Source organism: Protomyctophum parallelum (genome assembly GCF_964188405.1).
Source record: "Protomyctophum parallelum genome assembly, chromosome: 11".
Lineage (NCBI taxonomy): Eukaryota > Metazoa > Chordata > Actinopteri > Myctophiformes > Myctophidae > Protomyctophum > Protomyctophum parallelum.
This window is the reverse complement of record NC_139707.1, coordinates 31,042,982-31,060,813: the sequence shown is the minus strand read 5'-3', so window position 1 is coordinate 31,060,813 and position 17,832 is coordinate 31,042,982. Positions and strand designations below refer to the sequence as shown.

Sequence of the window (17,832 nt, the reverse complement as noted above, 5' to 3'; positions counted from 1 at the left end):
ACTCCTGGTAAGGAATGAGTCCACACCCTCACTCACCCTCGAGTGAGAGTGCTCATAGCTCAGGGTCTTGTTCTCAGGTGAGGGGGGAGAATGGAGCACGAGATCAACTGGAGATCTGGAGCAGTATTGCGTTCACTTGACCGCGCATGATAAAAAGAGTGCTGAGCCAGAAGGAAAAGTTGACCATCTGCTGGTCAGTATTTGTTCCTCTCCCCAGGGAGAATTTCCAGGCAAACCCATCTAGATCTGGGAGGAGGCCAGGGGAAGAAGACCTATAGGACCGGCATTCCATATTTAAAAAAATATGTCATACATGTGGAAAAAGAAGATGCATGGAAGTACTTCTGCTTCCCTGCTTTGTGATTCTAAAACTGCCCTGCTTTGTGATTCTAAAACTGCTGTTTTATTTAAACAAAAATAATAAAACAACCTATTTCCTTGATTTACACAATTTCATGTTTTGCTTACTTGCAGTATCAGACCCTGCCACATACAAAAAACAATCACTTCGATCTCAAGATCCACGTGTGAACAGCGTGGCTCCAAGGTGGATTTGGACTTCATGAGGTCAACCTGTGCTACAAGTGCTATACATGATCCTGGTTCTGCCTCTGCACTTCCTCCAACTGCAACAACTGGAGTAAACAGATGAAATCTGGTAGGCCTCGATTGGCTGGATGTATTAATTTATAGGCCATCCTTCTAGAGAGATTACCTCTGTGCCAAGCTTTTCAGCAAGATTACGGCGATCTTTGACATCCTCCAAACAATTGACCTGCCACTTATGCTTTAGACCTACGAATCTCTTCCTGACGGTGTCCACTGAGCTCGCGTAAATCATCTTACTCTTCAGGGGAGCACTATCTGGAGCCCAGAAGATGAAGACCAGCTCTTCTTTCTTTGTGTCCTTGGTGTCATAGAAGGCGTCGTACAGAGCGTAACGGCAGTCATTTGCGGGCAGCATGTCTACGAAATGCTGGTAGGCGTCGTGGACGGTGGTTCCAATGTCGCCCAGCAGGATCTCTTTGCCTTGGTCGAGGACAATGTTCTGTTTGTCTTCGCTCAGGCAGAACATGACAACCTTCTTCCTCCTCTTCTTCTCTTCCTTGTTCTCCTGCGCCTTACGCACTTTCATGTGGTTAAAAACATCAAGAACCGAGTCAGCAACTTTGATGCCAGAGGCCATTGCTACCCGTATGTATTGGCTGTATGCTCGTTGTAAATGAATGAGGCCGCGATGACTCTTTATTTATATGCCAGGTTGGTCCATCACAGCTGCGTGCTGATTGGCCAGTGTATTATGACATCACGATAGCAATTGTAGCTGAAATCAAACTGTGTTTTTTTTTGAGCGTGTGTGCCCCCCATGACATCATGTGGCAAGTCTATGGACCTTTTAAGGAATAATGTATTACATGCAAACTTTCAGGCCAAGTCAATGGCAAAATACATTTACTACGACAAAGTGGGTGCCAAGTCTATGGACCTTTAACGGAACTTTGATGACTTCATCATTATCATACATGAACATCATGATAAAAGGTGCTGCTCACTTCACATGAGTGTGATTTTTTAAGGTGTAGCTAGCTCCTAGCTAGCATATATCCCTCCCTATAGGGGGTGAGCAGTCTAAAAGAGCTAATCTTCTACTGGGCTGATCAGGGCCAGATATCTTGTTCTGCATGCTGCCAGTAGGCAAATATTGTGAATATACTGTACACTCACCAGTCACTTTATTAGTTTGAAAACAATCCGAGGCTACTTTATTAGACACACAACTGCACCTTTCCGATCAGCCGGACAGATGCACGCATTTTCGACTTTTTAATCAAACCCGGCAAGTGCAGTGAAACTCTAAACTCAAACCAAGCTGTTTGTTGATTTGTCACCATTCAACCCCACCTGTTAAGTAAGCCTTGCCTAGCCACGAGGCCCATAGGGCAGGAGCCTATCTCCTGTTTATGAAGCGTGAGGCAGCTTGATGTACAAGTACACCCCCTGGACATGACGCTAGTATGTTGCAGTGCGACACAGTGAGTGCCAATTAAGCGGATGGGCAGTGACCCGGCTGGGGATCGAACTCCAACCTTCCAGTCTCAGGGCGTACACTATAGGCGCGTTCGGAAATACCGGAGCACACTGGCCTATTAGTTTGCATTGCACAGTGCGCTATTTCCGAACGTGCCCTATCTCTAACCACAAGGTCACTGAGCTGGTCACCTGTTCGTTTGTGGCTAAACTCCAACTATTTTATTACGGTATTATTGGTATAGATTAGAACCTTGATGAACCTTTTGTGATACAGACATAAGAACTGAAAGTATACATTGTTAGTTCCAAGTGCTTACTGACTGGAAATTATGGGCAAACAATAAGCCCCGACTTATTTTGTGTACAAACTAAGCCAACAATAAAAGCTCATGAAATGAACACATCTCAGTTTTGTAGCTCTTCTGCACAAAACGTGAAAAGCAACAATTAATTTATGATGGGGGAGTGAACTTACCATGCTTGCCGAGTGCCTCAAATTGTCTCTTGCAAAGCATGCAGCTGGCAGATTAACGAGGTGGGAGGGCACTTGACTCTACTGCATAAAGTGCAACCAGGCTCAGTGCAAGGATGAAGGAAAAATATGTGTTATTATTTGGGGATTTTGTATTTTTATTTTGCCACATCTTGGTACCGGGCGGTTTTCCAAATCACCCAAATCACTGAATGCTCCTTTAACAATCTTTGGCTCAGGCGCTCCTGCTCCAGATCAGAGCTGATGGCCTCCCAGCCCCACCTACCAGATACCTGCATTCACAACAGACAAGCACTGGCAGACAGAGTGGGAGGCCGAATCAAGCTTCATGGTAATTCAGGAAAAAGCAAACACATTCTTTACTTTCAGCAAATTTGATATTATAATTAGAAGGTGACACTTTTCTATGAGAAATGAATTATGGAAAAATGCAATTAGTACCGCCATCTGTAAAATGTATTCACTGTCTGCAATGATGTATTGGAACCCTGGCATCCTTTTTCTGGGAGCAAACATTTGGCAAAAAATTGACAATAATTTCTTAATTAAATTACTTAATTTACAAAAAGTGAACCCAATTAGAGAATGTAGAAGAGTTGTTATTTTGATCAACGTTCAAACGTTCAGTTATCTCTCCTATGGTACCAACATCAATACAACATGGATGGAATTGTGGACACAAACAATCTATCCGACGGTCTGAGAGGCTAAATCTCATCAATGCCGAATAAATAATGGACCTTGACATGAAAACGGTTGAAAACCACTGTTTTAAGGCAAAGGGTCAACAACGAGCGCCGTTAGGTTGTTGTTGAACATCACCTTGTCGCCCGACTCCGAGCTGCAGTCCGGGTTGCGCAGCATGTCCAAGACGCCGGCCTTCAGTTCTGGAGAGGCCGTATGGCTGAAGTTCAGCACCTCGGTCAGAAAGTCGAGCAGCAGCTCCCCGTGCTGGTCTCCCGGGGTGAAGCACTCTGTGATGTCCATTTGAGACAGCAGCTCGTAGCTCTGGTAGCCCACTTCCTTGGAGTCCAGGAAGCTTTTGATGTCACCCATGGTCACACACTGGCTGATCTCCTGGTTGCACAGCTGGCTTCTGTACGTCCTCCACAGCTTTCCCCAACCACTCTCCCCTGAAAACAGGTTCAGACGTTTAACGTTCCAGGGGACAACCAGGGTGTCCAAATAGACCACTTATGGGTTATGTAACTCGGCAACCTGGGAACCCATTCAGTAAAAAACACAACAGCCGAGCACAGAAAATGTAAAGTCTTAGTTGTATATATATGCTAATCTGTTTAAAAACCTTAAAATTAGCTAAACTCAAGAATCTGTACCTCTCACTGTCAGCCTGCCTGCTATTCACTGTCAGTCAGTTCTGTGCTCCAGTGTTGTGTTTGATTAGTTTGCTATGGATTCTACTTTAGCATTATTATTATTTGTTTTACTTTAGACTATGCCAAGCCCAAGAGCCACATGTAGTCCGCAGAATAAGACCATCGCGTACTGCGCGTATACGCAGATTCAACAGGAGATGGGCGGCGTTAAGAAATGCGCTAGTGTTACGCGTTGTGCAGCATCTGTGAGGTTTTTTTTTGTTGGCGCTTGGCTCGTCGACTAGAGATTATGTCACGTTCTATGTTACCTTCTTTAGGTACGCATGCATTCACATTGGAACGATCCGTATCCGAATACACTTCAACGGTCCAGAGAACCGCCCCCATGTGTTCCCGGGGACGTTTGGGCGATCCGCTCCCGGGAACAGTACACATCATTCACACTACCACAACATCTGCCAAGTGGTCCCGAGTGCGCACCCGGGACCATAGTGTGAATCAACCCTTATATAGCTGTTCAATGGGTTTGAGAATCGTGATACCTAGGGTTGTCCCGATCGGAAATCGGGGCCGATCAAGTCATTTTCAAATGATCGGAATCGGATCAGGAGCCAAAAGACGTGATCGGGACATCCCTAGTATCAATATTATATCCATATCATGATATTAGACTGGATATTGTCTGTGATTTTTGGATATTATACTATTGTTATATGGCATAAATGTGTTCCATAAAATATAAATATCGGATCAGGAAAAATCGGTATCGGCAGATGCTCAAAATCAAACGACCGGAATCGGATCGGGAGCAAAACAACGTGATCTGAACATTCCTAGTTATACCTGTTTCACCAGTTTGTGAAACATAGGACCATGCATTGGAGACAGGATTGATTGACTGAAAATGTATTAACAGTATGCAGAATGCATACATTTCACCCATGATAAAGCATTACACTTGTTTACAACAGGGTCCACCATTTAGCAGCACTAACTGTCAGGAGGGGTCTAATTTGTTTAAAGTTTTGAAGGTTGAATTTGATTGTGTTTGAAACATTTTTCACATGTTTTTTAAAGTTTAGGGTTGAGTCTAACATGACCCCGAGGTAGTCCTACTTGAACTCTAACAAGTTCCTCCCCACCCAGAAACACATTTGTGACTAGCACAATTGGTCTTTTTTGCGTTCGAGAGCAGACCGAATGGGATCCGCACCCCGCAGGCGGTCCCAAGACCGGACATTAGTGTTTATTCTGAAAATCCATGTTTGCGTTTTGTGGAGAAGAATTGACAGGAGGGCTGTTCAAAGGAATTTTCCATCTGAGTCGCTGTTATTGAAGAAAAGATACATCTAAAAGCATGTAAACAACATTGGCTCAAGCTGTGATTCCTGTAGAAAGTACAACAGAGACATTTCAATCAATCCTCAATCAATTCCTCCACTGAAGGTACTGTAAGAATTATACTTCCTTAGAAACCAGCGGTAAAAAAACCCAGCCGAAATGACCCCCAGTTACCGGAAACAAGAATAATGAGAAGTTTCCCATTTCTGTTGAGCAGGCTCCTGAAGAAGCTGACGGTAGCTGAAGGATCCTTGACGTAATACAGCATCTGTGGATTCCATCACAGATAATGAGTAATGGATTGAGTCGACAGCTAATTACAATCCTATGAAAGGCACAAGATACTCTAATGGGATTCATTGTTAGCTACTGTAGGTCCGGCCGCTTTATCAGCCATCGACTTTCATGACGACATTCGTATCAGCAGTTACAGTATGCATCCGATGACGTGTCCCGATTTATATCCACTTTCAACGATGTCATTATAGGCAAATCTTTCAAATGTTCAAAGATACAACATCAATGCAACACATTATTTTTGAAAAACTGTAATCAAAGACTTTGCCCTTCTTTTGATAAAATACCAGTCAAAGTATCCATATACATCGGAGGGCTAGGACTTTCCAAAATCGTCATTGTCTGGCTCTAACTGTAACATGCTGTTGGTGTATACAATTGAATATACCAAGATTACTCTTAGTCTTATGTACCTGTACACAAGATGTAAAAAATTAAGTACAACCTTCAACAAAGTTGCCAAATGAATATGTCCTAACTATGGCAATAATACAGTAAGGGCTATACACAAATATGTCAATGTGAGGGTCATCAGCACCAACCTGAATCATGTGAATGAAATCTGCCTTCTTGGTCATCTGTTTGGCTTTCCAGTGTTCCTCAAATTCGGCGGCCGTCATCTTATTCCAGGTGAACTTGATGTGATCCAAGTCCTGTTTCTGGGACACTTTTACTATGACACACACACACACACAGACACAGACACAGACACAGACACAGACACAGACACAGACACAGACAGACAGACAGACAGACAGACAGACAGACAGACAGACAGACAGACAGACAGACAGACAGACAGACAGACAGACAGACACGTTAAACCATACATTAATGTATGCTTTGTACTAATAATTAAAATCTACAAAGTAACTAGCAACTAGATTTTTTTTTTTTTTTTTGCCAGTTCATATGATTATTTTGGGTGTTACGGGCTGGTTACCAAAGGTGAACGGCACACCGGTCCTTGCGAGGTGCCAGCCAACGGAGCAAACACTAAAGAATAAAGGAGTATTGCCGGCCAACTCATATAGCTGCTAATAGTTCATTGTGAACACAAAGACTGGAAACACACAGGTGTAACTTTTCGGACAGAGTGTGGATCTATACACCTGTATTCTTTAGCTATATAGCAACAAACTTTATCACATCACAGGTTTAGTAAAGAAATGGGTGATGGACCAGTTGATGGATTTTGCGTCTTTTATGTCCAGAGTTATCTCCCAGTGAGCTGTCGAATGCACATTAGTGAGGAATGGCCTACATTTAAAGACCTAAAATGGTAAATGATGCATTTATATAGCGCCTTTATCCAAGGCGCTTTACATACCGGTAGATTGTGCATTACATTCACCCATTCACATAGACCAATGGCGGCGGAAACCATGCAAGGCACCAACCAGCACATCAGGAGCAATTAGGGGTTCAGAGTCTTGCTCAAGGACACTTCGACACCAACTCTGGGGCCCTTCATCCCTTAACTCAGTTTGGCTGGGCATGCAGAATAGATCCAGGAAGACTGTTGGTGATTCTAATCATGGAGGCTGCCGTGCACTTGGCCACTTTCAGTGCAGCAGAAATGTTCTTATATCGTGAACTTTCCCAGATTGTTGTCATGGCACACAGGCACAGACATACACCATTAACTGTGAGACCTGACATGGACAGCTGTGTGCCTTTCCTAATTAATAATTATATTGAAATAATTCAGTTAGGCACAACAGGTGGACTCCGTTCAAGTAGTAGAAGCATCTAAAGGACTATTCATAGTAATAGGATGCATAATATGGGGTCATTATTGTGCCAAAATGTTTGATCGTTTAACAGCGGGCGAAATTGTGAGTGTCGTAGCAAAGGGTCTCAATAGACCTATGTTAAAGGGATATTTCAGACTTTCATACGTTCACTTTGTTTTATTGTTTTATTAATTATTTAAGTATTTTATATATAAAAAAAAACACTCCCAAAACGTATGTTTGCTTTATTACTGTGCTTTGTGTAGAAAGCTCCACAGCACATTTTTATTAAATACATTTTAAGCCGAGTCTGAATCGTAACAAAATGTTGAAAACTTGAAACTGTCTGAAAACGTTCTGTATGTACAGATCTTTCTGTCTTTGAAAGATATGCATCAGCGTTCGCCATGCCTCTGGGCTGGGTACCAGAGGTATACTGTAGGCTGTGTGGTACCTCTGTAGTTGTGCAACTGCTGGCTGCTGGGCTCCACCACCTCGTTATCCACCGCCACCCCAGGGTGCTTCTGACAGAGCTGAGACATCATCTCAAGGTCGATATCACCTATAGGTAGCAGCACAGTTATTCCAGTTACCTCTGGGAAGTTTAGCATTAAACTATACCCAAAGTCAACTCCTGTTATCCGCTGACATGAATGGGAAATCCTATTTGTATTCAATCAATAAAAAGGACAGATAGTTTCTTTTCAGAATTAGAAAAATATAAACAGTCAAATGGGCAGAAACCACTGTGCAAGAATGACTGTTGCAATAGTGCATCACTTTCCACAAATTCTCCGATTCTGAAAATGAGCAGCAGTATGTATTTTAAAAGAAAAGGATAATATAATTTATATTCAATAGAGTATTCCAGTGCTGGAAATTCCCAGAATTCACTGGGGAATATTCCACTGAAATCTGGGCAGGTATCAATGCCCATTGCTGTGAATTGCAACACTGGTTATGGTTTTGGGGACTTTTCTAGTCAAGCTGGTTTTCTCATTGGCTGATGTACCGGTATGTGCGCAATGGTTTTTGAGATATTAAAAAAAATCTTATTGTGAGTGAATGCATGGGACCCGAATGGGAACAAGACCGCAAGGTCTTTCTTCGGTGCTGACCAAATGTGCTTTACTGTACCCTGTACTGTCTGCACCTTATTGTCTAATAACATTACCAATCAAAAACCGCAAATATGTCCGGGCAGAAATGTATAACTCAGAACACAATAGTTCTGCCTTAGAGAATTTTGGTTCCTGCCTAAACTCCCGCGCGGACCCCCGCAAATAATAATGCAGCTGGTAATTAATTGATTTATTCAATTCTTGTTTGTACTTTATTGTTTTGTAAAGCACTGTGCTGCATGAAAGGTGCTCTATAAATAAAGTTTATTAAAGTTTATTACCGTGCATATTTTAGTCAAAACTGTGAAACCTCACGTCTCAGAAAATGTCAGAGCACATTTTCAAAAAGGTGTTATTCATTCATGCAGCACACTGATGAAGACGGGATAACTTTCCATGCAATACTTTTACTTAACTCTTTCACTTTTGAAGTGGTCAAACATATAATCACATTGTTTTTCTTGTCTTGGATGAGTTTCTATTGAAGCATGTAAAGAGAAAAGATGAAAGAAAAGAAGAGAAAGAAAGAAAGAAAGAAAGAAAGAAAGAAAGAAAGAAAGAAAGAAAGAAAGAAAACAAACTATTGGGGAAACTTTGACCTCACGTGAACGTGAACTTGCACCACACACTGTTTATAAAATTAAATTACCTACAGTAGACCTACAGGGCCGGCTAATGTTCAAATTTTAAAACCATATCAAATAACATTAGTCGGTCAGAAATGTGCATATCAGCAAAACTAGAGTGAACAAGCACATAAGCAGTGATGTAATGTAAGGTCCTCACAACAGGTCCTGCCAGCTGCAAATGACAGGACAATTGACAAAGTAATGAAAATAAAAATAAAAATAATAAATAAATTTGCCGGAAAGAATTGTTTGCCTCCCTGGTATTTACTATATATGAACCTCTTTCAGCTGTTGCAAGAGCTTGAAATACTGACTCACAGTCATAAAAGAATAAACCAAAACTTCAGATGATGATATTTTCACAAATCCACTTGCAATATTTGTCAGCTAGCACATAAACACACAACCCTCACACTTATTATTCAGATTAATACAATAATTGCCCAAAACTGTCTTTCCATTCGCTGGAAAGCTCAAGCGCTCCAGTGGGCACATGGGTAAAGTATCTGTCGACCGCAGGTCTATTATTCTATTACAAAGTTAAACACAACTAGTTGGAGGAGGGCAATCAGGTGGGGAGAGTGATCTTTGTCACTGTACTAGGGACTCCTACTGGCTGGGGCAGCGCCTGTCAGTACTAGGGACTCCTACTGGCTGGGGCAACGCCTGTCAGTACTAGGGAATCTTACTGGCTGGGGCAGCGCCTGTCAGTACTAGGGATCCTACTGGCTGGGGCAGCGCCTGTCAGTACTAGGGATCCTACTGGCTGGGGCAGCGCCTGTCAGTACTAGTGACTCCTACTGGCTGGGGCAGCGCCTGTCAGTACTAGTGACTCCTACTGGCTGGGGCAGCGCCTGTCAGTACTAGGGACTCCTACTGGCTGGGGCAGCGCCTGTCAGTACTAGTGACTCCTACTGGCTGGGGCAGCGCCTGTCAGTACTAGTGACTCCTACTGGCTGGGGCAGCGCCTGTCAGTACTAGTGACTCCTACTGGCTGGAGCAGCGCCTGTCAGTACTAGGGACTCCTACTGGCTGGGGCAGCGCCTGTCAGTGGGACGTGCTGAACAGGAGGAGTAGGATTGCTAGCCTGCTAGCTCCCGGTGGAGCTTCCTCATGGGCCGTTGAGCCAGTAGGGCACATAAGATGCAATGGCAACATAAGATGTGAATGATTGATTGGTATAATAACTACATTTGGAGTGAAAGAAATATACAGTATATATATTTTTAAATAATAATATTAAATAAAAATAAGCTTAACTCAACTCAAATCCAGGTGAAGCTAGGTTATAATTTCTGACTACAAATGGAGCAGTAGATCAAGGCCGTTGTGTGCTCCATACAGCAGATCAGGGGGCAACTGCTTGGCTTAAGGAGAGGACTTTGTATTCACTAAGTAAATACATTTATGATAATGTTTGCCACAGGATGACTTGCCATAAGCTGCGCAGTATCCTGTCTGCAAGCCCTTATTGAATCTTACAAGTTGACAGAGCACCTGTCCCTCTGGCTATAGTCTTGCGAAGTCAGAGGATCGGAGATCTCGGTCTACTGAAACTGTACGTCTGGTGACATCTTCATGCAATGAATGAAATGACAGAAACCATTCAGATGTATCTTTTTGTCCACTGTTCTAGCCCATATTGAATTCAGATTTCCACTGACAGAAATCTTCCAAGGCAGAAATCTCCCTGATCTTCTGGCTACGCAAGGCTACTCTGGCCACAGCCTAGAGTGAAGTAAATGTAGTGAAATAATTCCAGTACATCTGGGAAGCACAGGTGCATGAGCGGAAGAACTTTTCCACTTAACTAAAGAAACACCCTGTGGGAGAGTTTACTCTGACTCTAATAGATCGCCATTCTCTCTGTAGGCCACCTGCTGAACTTAAAAACTAGCTTAATTAAAGCGCAGGTATGGGACCCCTGATAACTTCGGATATGACATTACTAAAAGGGTAATAGCTCTCGTGGGCTAAGTAAGGGATGCTTCTTTGAAAATAAATTATATAAGCTCTACCTCTAAAACAAAGATCAACTACACCTTGGCGGGTGACACTGTCGGGCAAACCGAGGTTAAAGATTATCTTGGCAGCTGTTGCATATAAACCCTTGGAAATTATGGTAGCCATTCAGTGGGGTTAAAGGTTTTTATGCAACACTCCAACACGGCCATAAATTACACACAAGCACACAAACACAGCCTCCATTATTCAAAACATGACTGCTGCCGGATCACCTTAGCTGTCAGAAGCCATTCTATCTCTTTTACTGCGTCACAAAAAACTAGGAGATAATGTACTGTCTGCTCATAGTGTCGTCCTGATGCTCGTTACCTGCACCACTTCCAACTCCAATGACGTTCAGATGCGGCTGTCCTGCTCCAACGCTGATGGAGGAGAAGAGAACATTGCTGTGAACAGATTTACCTTCGACGACAGACACCAAATCAAATTCTATTGTGTAATATCATGGCATGCGCCTGAACCACTAGGCCAGCGGGCGCACCAGAGATAAGAGGTTTCTGCTCAACAGCAACGACAAAATATCGTAGTTGTCAGGTGGAAGCCTTGTACAGTGTCCAAAACCATACTGTACATCTACACATCAAGATAAAGTAGCGTGTACAAACCGGTGTATATAGTCAGTATGAAATTGCAAAGTAGTATAAAGTGCCACTTCATTCATATAATAAATGAATTAATACATTAATGCAGGTCAACGTTTTCAGACCAAGGACCCCTTAACTGAGAGATATGAAGCAGGGACCCCCACTACATGTATTGTTTAAAATTGTGTTGCACTTTTTCATAGATTTCATAGATAGCTTCATAGTCTTGTTTGATGGAATGCACACGCAGATTAGACACACCAACGGACAGACATGCGGAAACAACGGTCGGACATGCGGTCGGACATGTGCTGCTCCGTGCTTGAGGTTAGGGTTTGAGGTAAGTTGTCGCAGGTCTAGTGACAGTCGGACCAATTGTATGTCTAAACTAAAGCTGATTCACTCTGTACTTGGTCTGCTCTTTTGTCCCTCTACTCCAAACCACTTTTCCAAAAATAGCAGATCCACAAGCTCATACATTTGCAATTGTTGGCTGAAGTTCTTCTCAGAATAGGGATGCTAGAGTTCAGGTTAATGTAAAAAGAAAAGAGAAGAAAATCCCCTAGGGGTCCCACCCGGAACCCCTGTTGAAGACTCCTGCATTAATGTGAATAATAAAGTATTCTCCTGTGTGAGACTGTGAGTAGGACAGGGTAAGGGTTTACCTTGCTAAAATGCTGGGCAGAATGTTATGGATGAAATCCTGCATGCACTGATGCTCAGAGGAACGGTCCAGGAACATCTGGAAGGCCTTCTGGTATCGGCTGTCATCTTCAACCAGACTCCTCAATGGAGATGTCATGGTGGCAGCTGCAGTCTGTCACACTGAACCCTCTAACAGCAGAAACCACACATTTATTTAGGGAGTCTGTGCATGCAATAGGCCTACAGAGATATTCACGTTTAAGAAATGAATGGAGAATCATGGTTATTGCTCATTAAAAGGTGGGTCTTTAATAGCCCCTTTCGGCACCCTCCGTAAAGCTTTTCTGAATTCTGGATCTCGCTTTACGTAAGGTCCCTGTGCATTTATTCCACGCTCTATGGTAGGCAGATGTACACATACCCTCCGTTCAGGCCGTGCTGCGGCCTGGTGGTGGTGGTGGTGAGATAGCCACATAAAGCGGCTATAGGAGACAACGGAAACTTGGGAGAGATTTCAGTTGGTATGTATTTGTTAAGTATTTGTTTGACCGTTTTGGCTTCTCTCTTCCTCACTTCCTTATTGACTTCCCATTGTACCGCCTCCTGCACCGAGAGTGGCTAGCTGAGACAGAGCCGATCAGAGGCAAGAACGTAGGGACGCGCAGCTAGTCACTCTCGGTGCGGGAGGCGGTACAATGGGAAGTCAATAAGGAAGTCAAGGAAGTGAGGAAGAGAGAAGCCAAAACGGTCAAACAAAGTAAAAATACTTAACGGCATCTGCGCCAAATGAAATTTCTCCCACGTTTCCGTTGTCTGCTATAGCCGCTTTATGCATCTTTTGAAACATCTCACCACCACCACCAGGCCGCAGCATGGCCTGAACGGAGGGTATGTACATCTGCCTACCATAGAGCGTGGAATAAATGCACAGGAGTCGGGACCCTACGTAAAGCGAGATCCAAAATTCAGAAAAGCTTTACAGAGGGTTCCGAAAGGGGCTAGGTCTTTTGCTGGTCACAACGCCCTCACAAATTGTGCCTTACATATTATTTGTCAAATTTGATATTAATAAAATGCAAGGCTTTTGCACACCTACAGGCAACAGGTGCGTAGGAGAGGGTATGGTGCCCAACAATGACACCCGCACACTGTCTTCAAATGCAGTGACCAACTTTTAATAGTGAAACAGCATTTGATATTAAAATAAAAAGATCTTAAAAGTCATTAAATTGTACATTTATAAATTTGCAGATGCCCTGTAGTGTATATAGTTATACTGTATATGTTAACAATTGATTTGTTTACTGTTAGTGTTGAGTGAGAAAACAATGTGCACACTATGATTAAATCACCTGGGTGCCAACGACCCAGTTTGGTAGTTGCGAACCACTGTAGAGCAGGTTTGACAGGACTGGTTTTCTCAGGTCATTCATTCATACATTACATTATTACTAGCCCCTCTCTGAACCCCCTGGGTCAGCCCAATCCGAACCCAGTACCATTGGGTTCTGACTTGTGGGGCTACATTATTACTAGATAGAGAGTTAGAGACTAGCCTTAATTGTTCCTTGGATCAAGACTGTCATATAATTATGTTATCGATTCTGACTGTCTTAAAATGACTGTAGGAAAAGCATCGATTTAGACGACGTCATACGATTATCGTATGCACTACTATGCACATAACAAATGTCAGGACTCAGAATCGATTAAATCAATGCTCCAGGGCTACATATAGACCAGCATGCTCTCATAATGTTACACTGTGGTGCCTGCACTTAGGTAGCATAAGCAAAACATAATAAACATTCATGAATGCTGCAAACATGTGTTGTTGTTGTTGTTGTTTTTACACCACCCGGGATATGAGCGACAACGTCATAATGTGACTTACTTTGGAGAGTGTCACGAACGCAGGCAGCGGCTTTAGATTGTTGTGTTGTTGTGTTCTGAGTCTGATACACACACACACACACACACACGACACACCACACAGACGGAAAAGGAATGGTTGAACAGTAAGATAAACACTATACTTCTGAAGCAAGAGGGGCAGTCACTGTGACACAGAGTGGGCGGGGTGACGCCGTGACGGAATCTATGGCCAGGCAGTCTACTGTAGTGTATAGACTGTCTGACAGACAGACAGACCTATAGTTCAATGACACAGACAGACAGACAGACAGACAAACAGACAGACAGTAAAAAAAATCACACCCGTGTGAACTGAGTGTTGCAACTCCCCTCTCCCCCCTCCTCCCTCCCTCCCCCCCCCCCCCCCCCCCCCCCTCTCTCTCTCTCTCTCTCTCTCTCTCTCTCTCTCTCATATTAGCAGGCAACAGTGCAGCACGTGCAGCACTATCTCTCTCTGTTTCTGGCACAACAAGCCGTGTATATCCACGGCTTCCCAAGCCCAAGCCTTCTCTCTCTCAAAGAGAGAGAGAGAGAGAGAGAGAGAGATTTTTACCTGTAGCCTACTATATTTTCACCTGTACTTTTCCTGTAAACAGAGAGAGAGGGGTGGGGGGCCTCAGCCTAGTATGAAAGTCTGTGAAAGATTCCAGTAAATTGCACACTGCCTTCATGATTTGAGTCATTTTAAAAAATCCACCTGCTCCTGTTCTCCTGTTGAAGTAGACCACTGGCCTATGAAATAATGCAGCACCAATGTGAACTTCCTTTTGTTTTGTTTATTTAAAAAAAAAACATGTACAAAGGCAATTTAAATAAATGTAAGCCACTTAAGCATATTTAATATAACAGAAATACTATTAATATACGTGTAAATGGCTCAATTGAATAACAACATTGCTGTAATTTGCATCAGTTGAGTCCCAGTTTCAATGTATTGATTTATAAACAGTATGCAGAATAATAATAATAATAATAATAATAATAATAATAATAATAATAATAATAATAATAATAATAAACTTTATTTGTATAGCACCTTTCATACATAAATGCAGCTCAAAGTGCTTCACAGGGCAGGACACAAAAATAGAATACAATAAAACACAAGTAGTTAAAATGATAGAACAATGGCAAAGAACAAAATTGAATATAAGAACATAAAATAAATAAAAACACCACATGCAGCAAATCAGTCAGGACAGGGTAGGAATGTGCATATTAAAACTCAACTAAAAGCAAGAGTGAAGAGGTGAGTCTTGAGTTGAGATTTAAAAATGTCTACAGAGGATGCGTGTCTGAGCTCGAATGGAAGTTTATTCCAGGCTGTTGGGCCGTAGAAGCAAAAAGCTGCCTGAATGAGTACATTTACAACAAAAGTACAACTCAATACAAAAACTGTGGACACTTGTTTACAATAAGGCCCACCATTTTCAATTCATCAGAACATTTAGAGACTTACACACTTCTATATAAAAATCAGGAATGATTGAATGTAATATGTCAGGTATATCAAGTTAGTTTCAGCCTTCTAGTGGAATCTGATATTTCCTCTTGTCTTATGGGGTAAGAATTGCATAATTATGTACCATAATCCATAATATGACATAAGATTCAGGAATACCCCAAAGATGTATACGTTTGTAGTAGTAGTAGTATAGTATATCTATAGTATAGTATATATATAGTATATAGTATAGTATATATATATGTAGTAGTAGTATATCCATGGGGCCGTGGGGCGAGCCGTCTCTCTCTGGGTGAGAGTGAGAGTTGAGGGGGCCCAAGGGGGGTCATCAGCCTCTCCGTGACTATACCTCTCTTTCTCTCCCCCCATTACTATTGCCTCATGTGGCACACCCGTTATGCGATGCTCAGAATGCCAGAATTGCACCTTCCAGGCCAGCCAATCACAGCACGCAATATGTGCTGAGGCATTCCGTCCTCAAATTTATATGAGGGCCTATATTGTCTATTGTGACATCATTTTTCTATATACAGCTTTTTGCCCTTAACTCGTGTCACATTTGCCATTGACAATGAAAGGAGAATTTACGTCATAATTATGTGTCTGAACAAATCAGCTTTTTGTGGCTTTTCTAAACAGTGCAACTGTTTTAATTCAGCTCGGGGCTTAAATATAAATATATATATATATATATATATATATATATTATACAGTATGTATATATATCACATCAATTCAGTTGTCATCTAGGTCATGCATGGTGAAAAGATTCGTTTTTTAAAACATTGTATCATAGTTAAAAGATAATAACATAATTAAGTTGACAAATTAATGAAGAAGTATATACATTTTTATTTGATGATGTACGACGACAAGAGCGCCCCTCACTTCACACGGGAGTGATTTTTCTTTTCTGTAGCCTAGTTATTGTTCAGTAACTACTGGAGATTCTCCAATTTTAACCCATTTAGAAGTGAAAAACAGTCAAATAGAGATTAATAGGTTAATCCCCCCTTGCTCAAGAGTGATGAATGAGCCATGTGGCCCCAGCCTGTTCAATCTCTATCCTCTAAATATTCATTACAGCTTCCGCTCGGCTCTCAAATAAGCCAAACTATATTAAACTTTATTAAAGTGATTTAGCTGGCGGTAATAGATAAATCATGATTAAAAGGCAACCCAGTCATCTCTAAGCCGTACCTATACCCAGGCCCTCATAGACAACTATACCTTTATGCCAGTCAGTGGAGTAATTAAGTAAAAGTATCAATACCATAAAGTAGAAACCCTCAAAATTTACTTGAGTAAAAGTGCAAAATTTACTTGAGTAAAAGCGCAAACTTATTGGTACGTATCAAAATATACTTATATAGAGAGTACCAAAAGTAAAAGTATATGCCTAAATGCATTATGCTGAATGTCAACGCATTTCACATAATATGTGTAAAATCTACAGGAGGGGCGAATTTAAAAATCACACCCGTGTGAAGTGAGGGGGGCTTTACCAACCCTCATCTTACATCATTGCGATATCATAACATAACATCGTATGCCGATTTACTCAGTGACAGACAAAACAAACTCAAACTCTGTTCATTGTTAATGGCATTTAATGTTAGTGTTAGTAGTGACAAAACAAACATTAGCCTATTTAAACTATTTGTCCATTGTCAATAGCGTTTTTAATGTTTGTCTATAGGAATCTCGCCCCCCTAGTGGCGAAAAATAAAACTTCTGGGAACTCAGATTAGTCTAGGAAAGACAAACATTAAACCTGTACATAGACAGCAGATCACAAGCGCACAGAGCTTGTAGATCAGTTGTTTTCAAATGGCCAAGTTTAAATAGGGCTGAAGTGGTATATGTTTAAGTAACTAGTAACTAAAGTTTTCAAATAATTGTAGTGGAGTAAAAATTACAATATTTGTCTCTGAGATGCAGTGGAGTTGAAGTAAGTATAGAACATTTTATTTTATTTCTTAACTAAAGTACAGTACTTGAGTACATGTAGTTACTTAATTTCTTTCTTCCACTGGCTGAGTGGAAGGAAAGCGAGATGAATTGAACATGACAGCACTGTCCCGTCTTTCTTCGCTGCACATCGGTTGGCCTTGACACAACCATTTTAATTCACCCTGCTCTTAAATTAAAGTGACAGTTTTAAATAAATGAATTAGATTAGACAAAAGATTAAAGCGCTGTATAGTGTATATA

General features: G+C 41.8%; 2 protein-coding genes across 2 annotated transcripts; both read right to left on the bottom strand.

The window, feature by feature from the left end:
- Nucleotides 1-144: 144 nt before the first annotated feature.
- Nucleotides 145-1,186, bottom strand: LOC310866835 (cofilin-1-like; the record flags this gene model as incomplete). Its single annotated transcript, XM_083776588.1, has 1 exon — nt 145-1,186. The coding sequence occupies one exon, from the start codon at nt 1,184-1,186 to the stop codon at nt 683-685; it is 504 nt and encodes a 167-aa protein (XP_083632714.1). The 3' UTR covers nt 145-682.
- A 1,450-nt stretch (nt 1,187-2,636) lies between these two features.
- On the bottom strand, nt 2,637-14,213 carry hnmt (histamine N-methyltransferase). The gene is made up of 7 exons (XM_083777279.1): nt 14,134-14,213; nt 12,260-12,428; nt 11,320-11,372; nt 7,690-7,797; nt 6,042-6,172; nt 5,377-5,470; nt 2,637-3,657 (listed from the first exon to the last, which is right to left on the bottom strand). The coding sequence occupies exons 2-7, from the start codon at nt 12,394-12,396 to the stop codon at nt 3,296-3,298; spliced, it is 885 nt and encodes a 294-aa protein (XP_083633405.1). The 5' UTR covers nt 12,397-12,428; nt 14,134-14,213; the 3' UTR covers nt 2,637-3,295.
- Between the last annotated feature and the right edge of the window lie 3,619 nt (nt 14,214-17,832).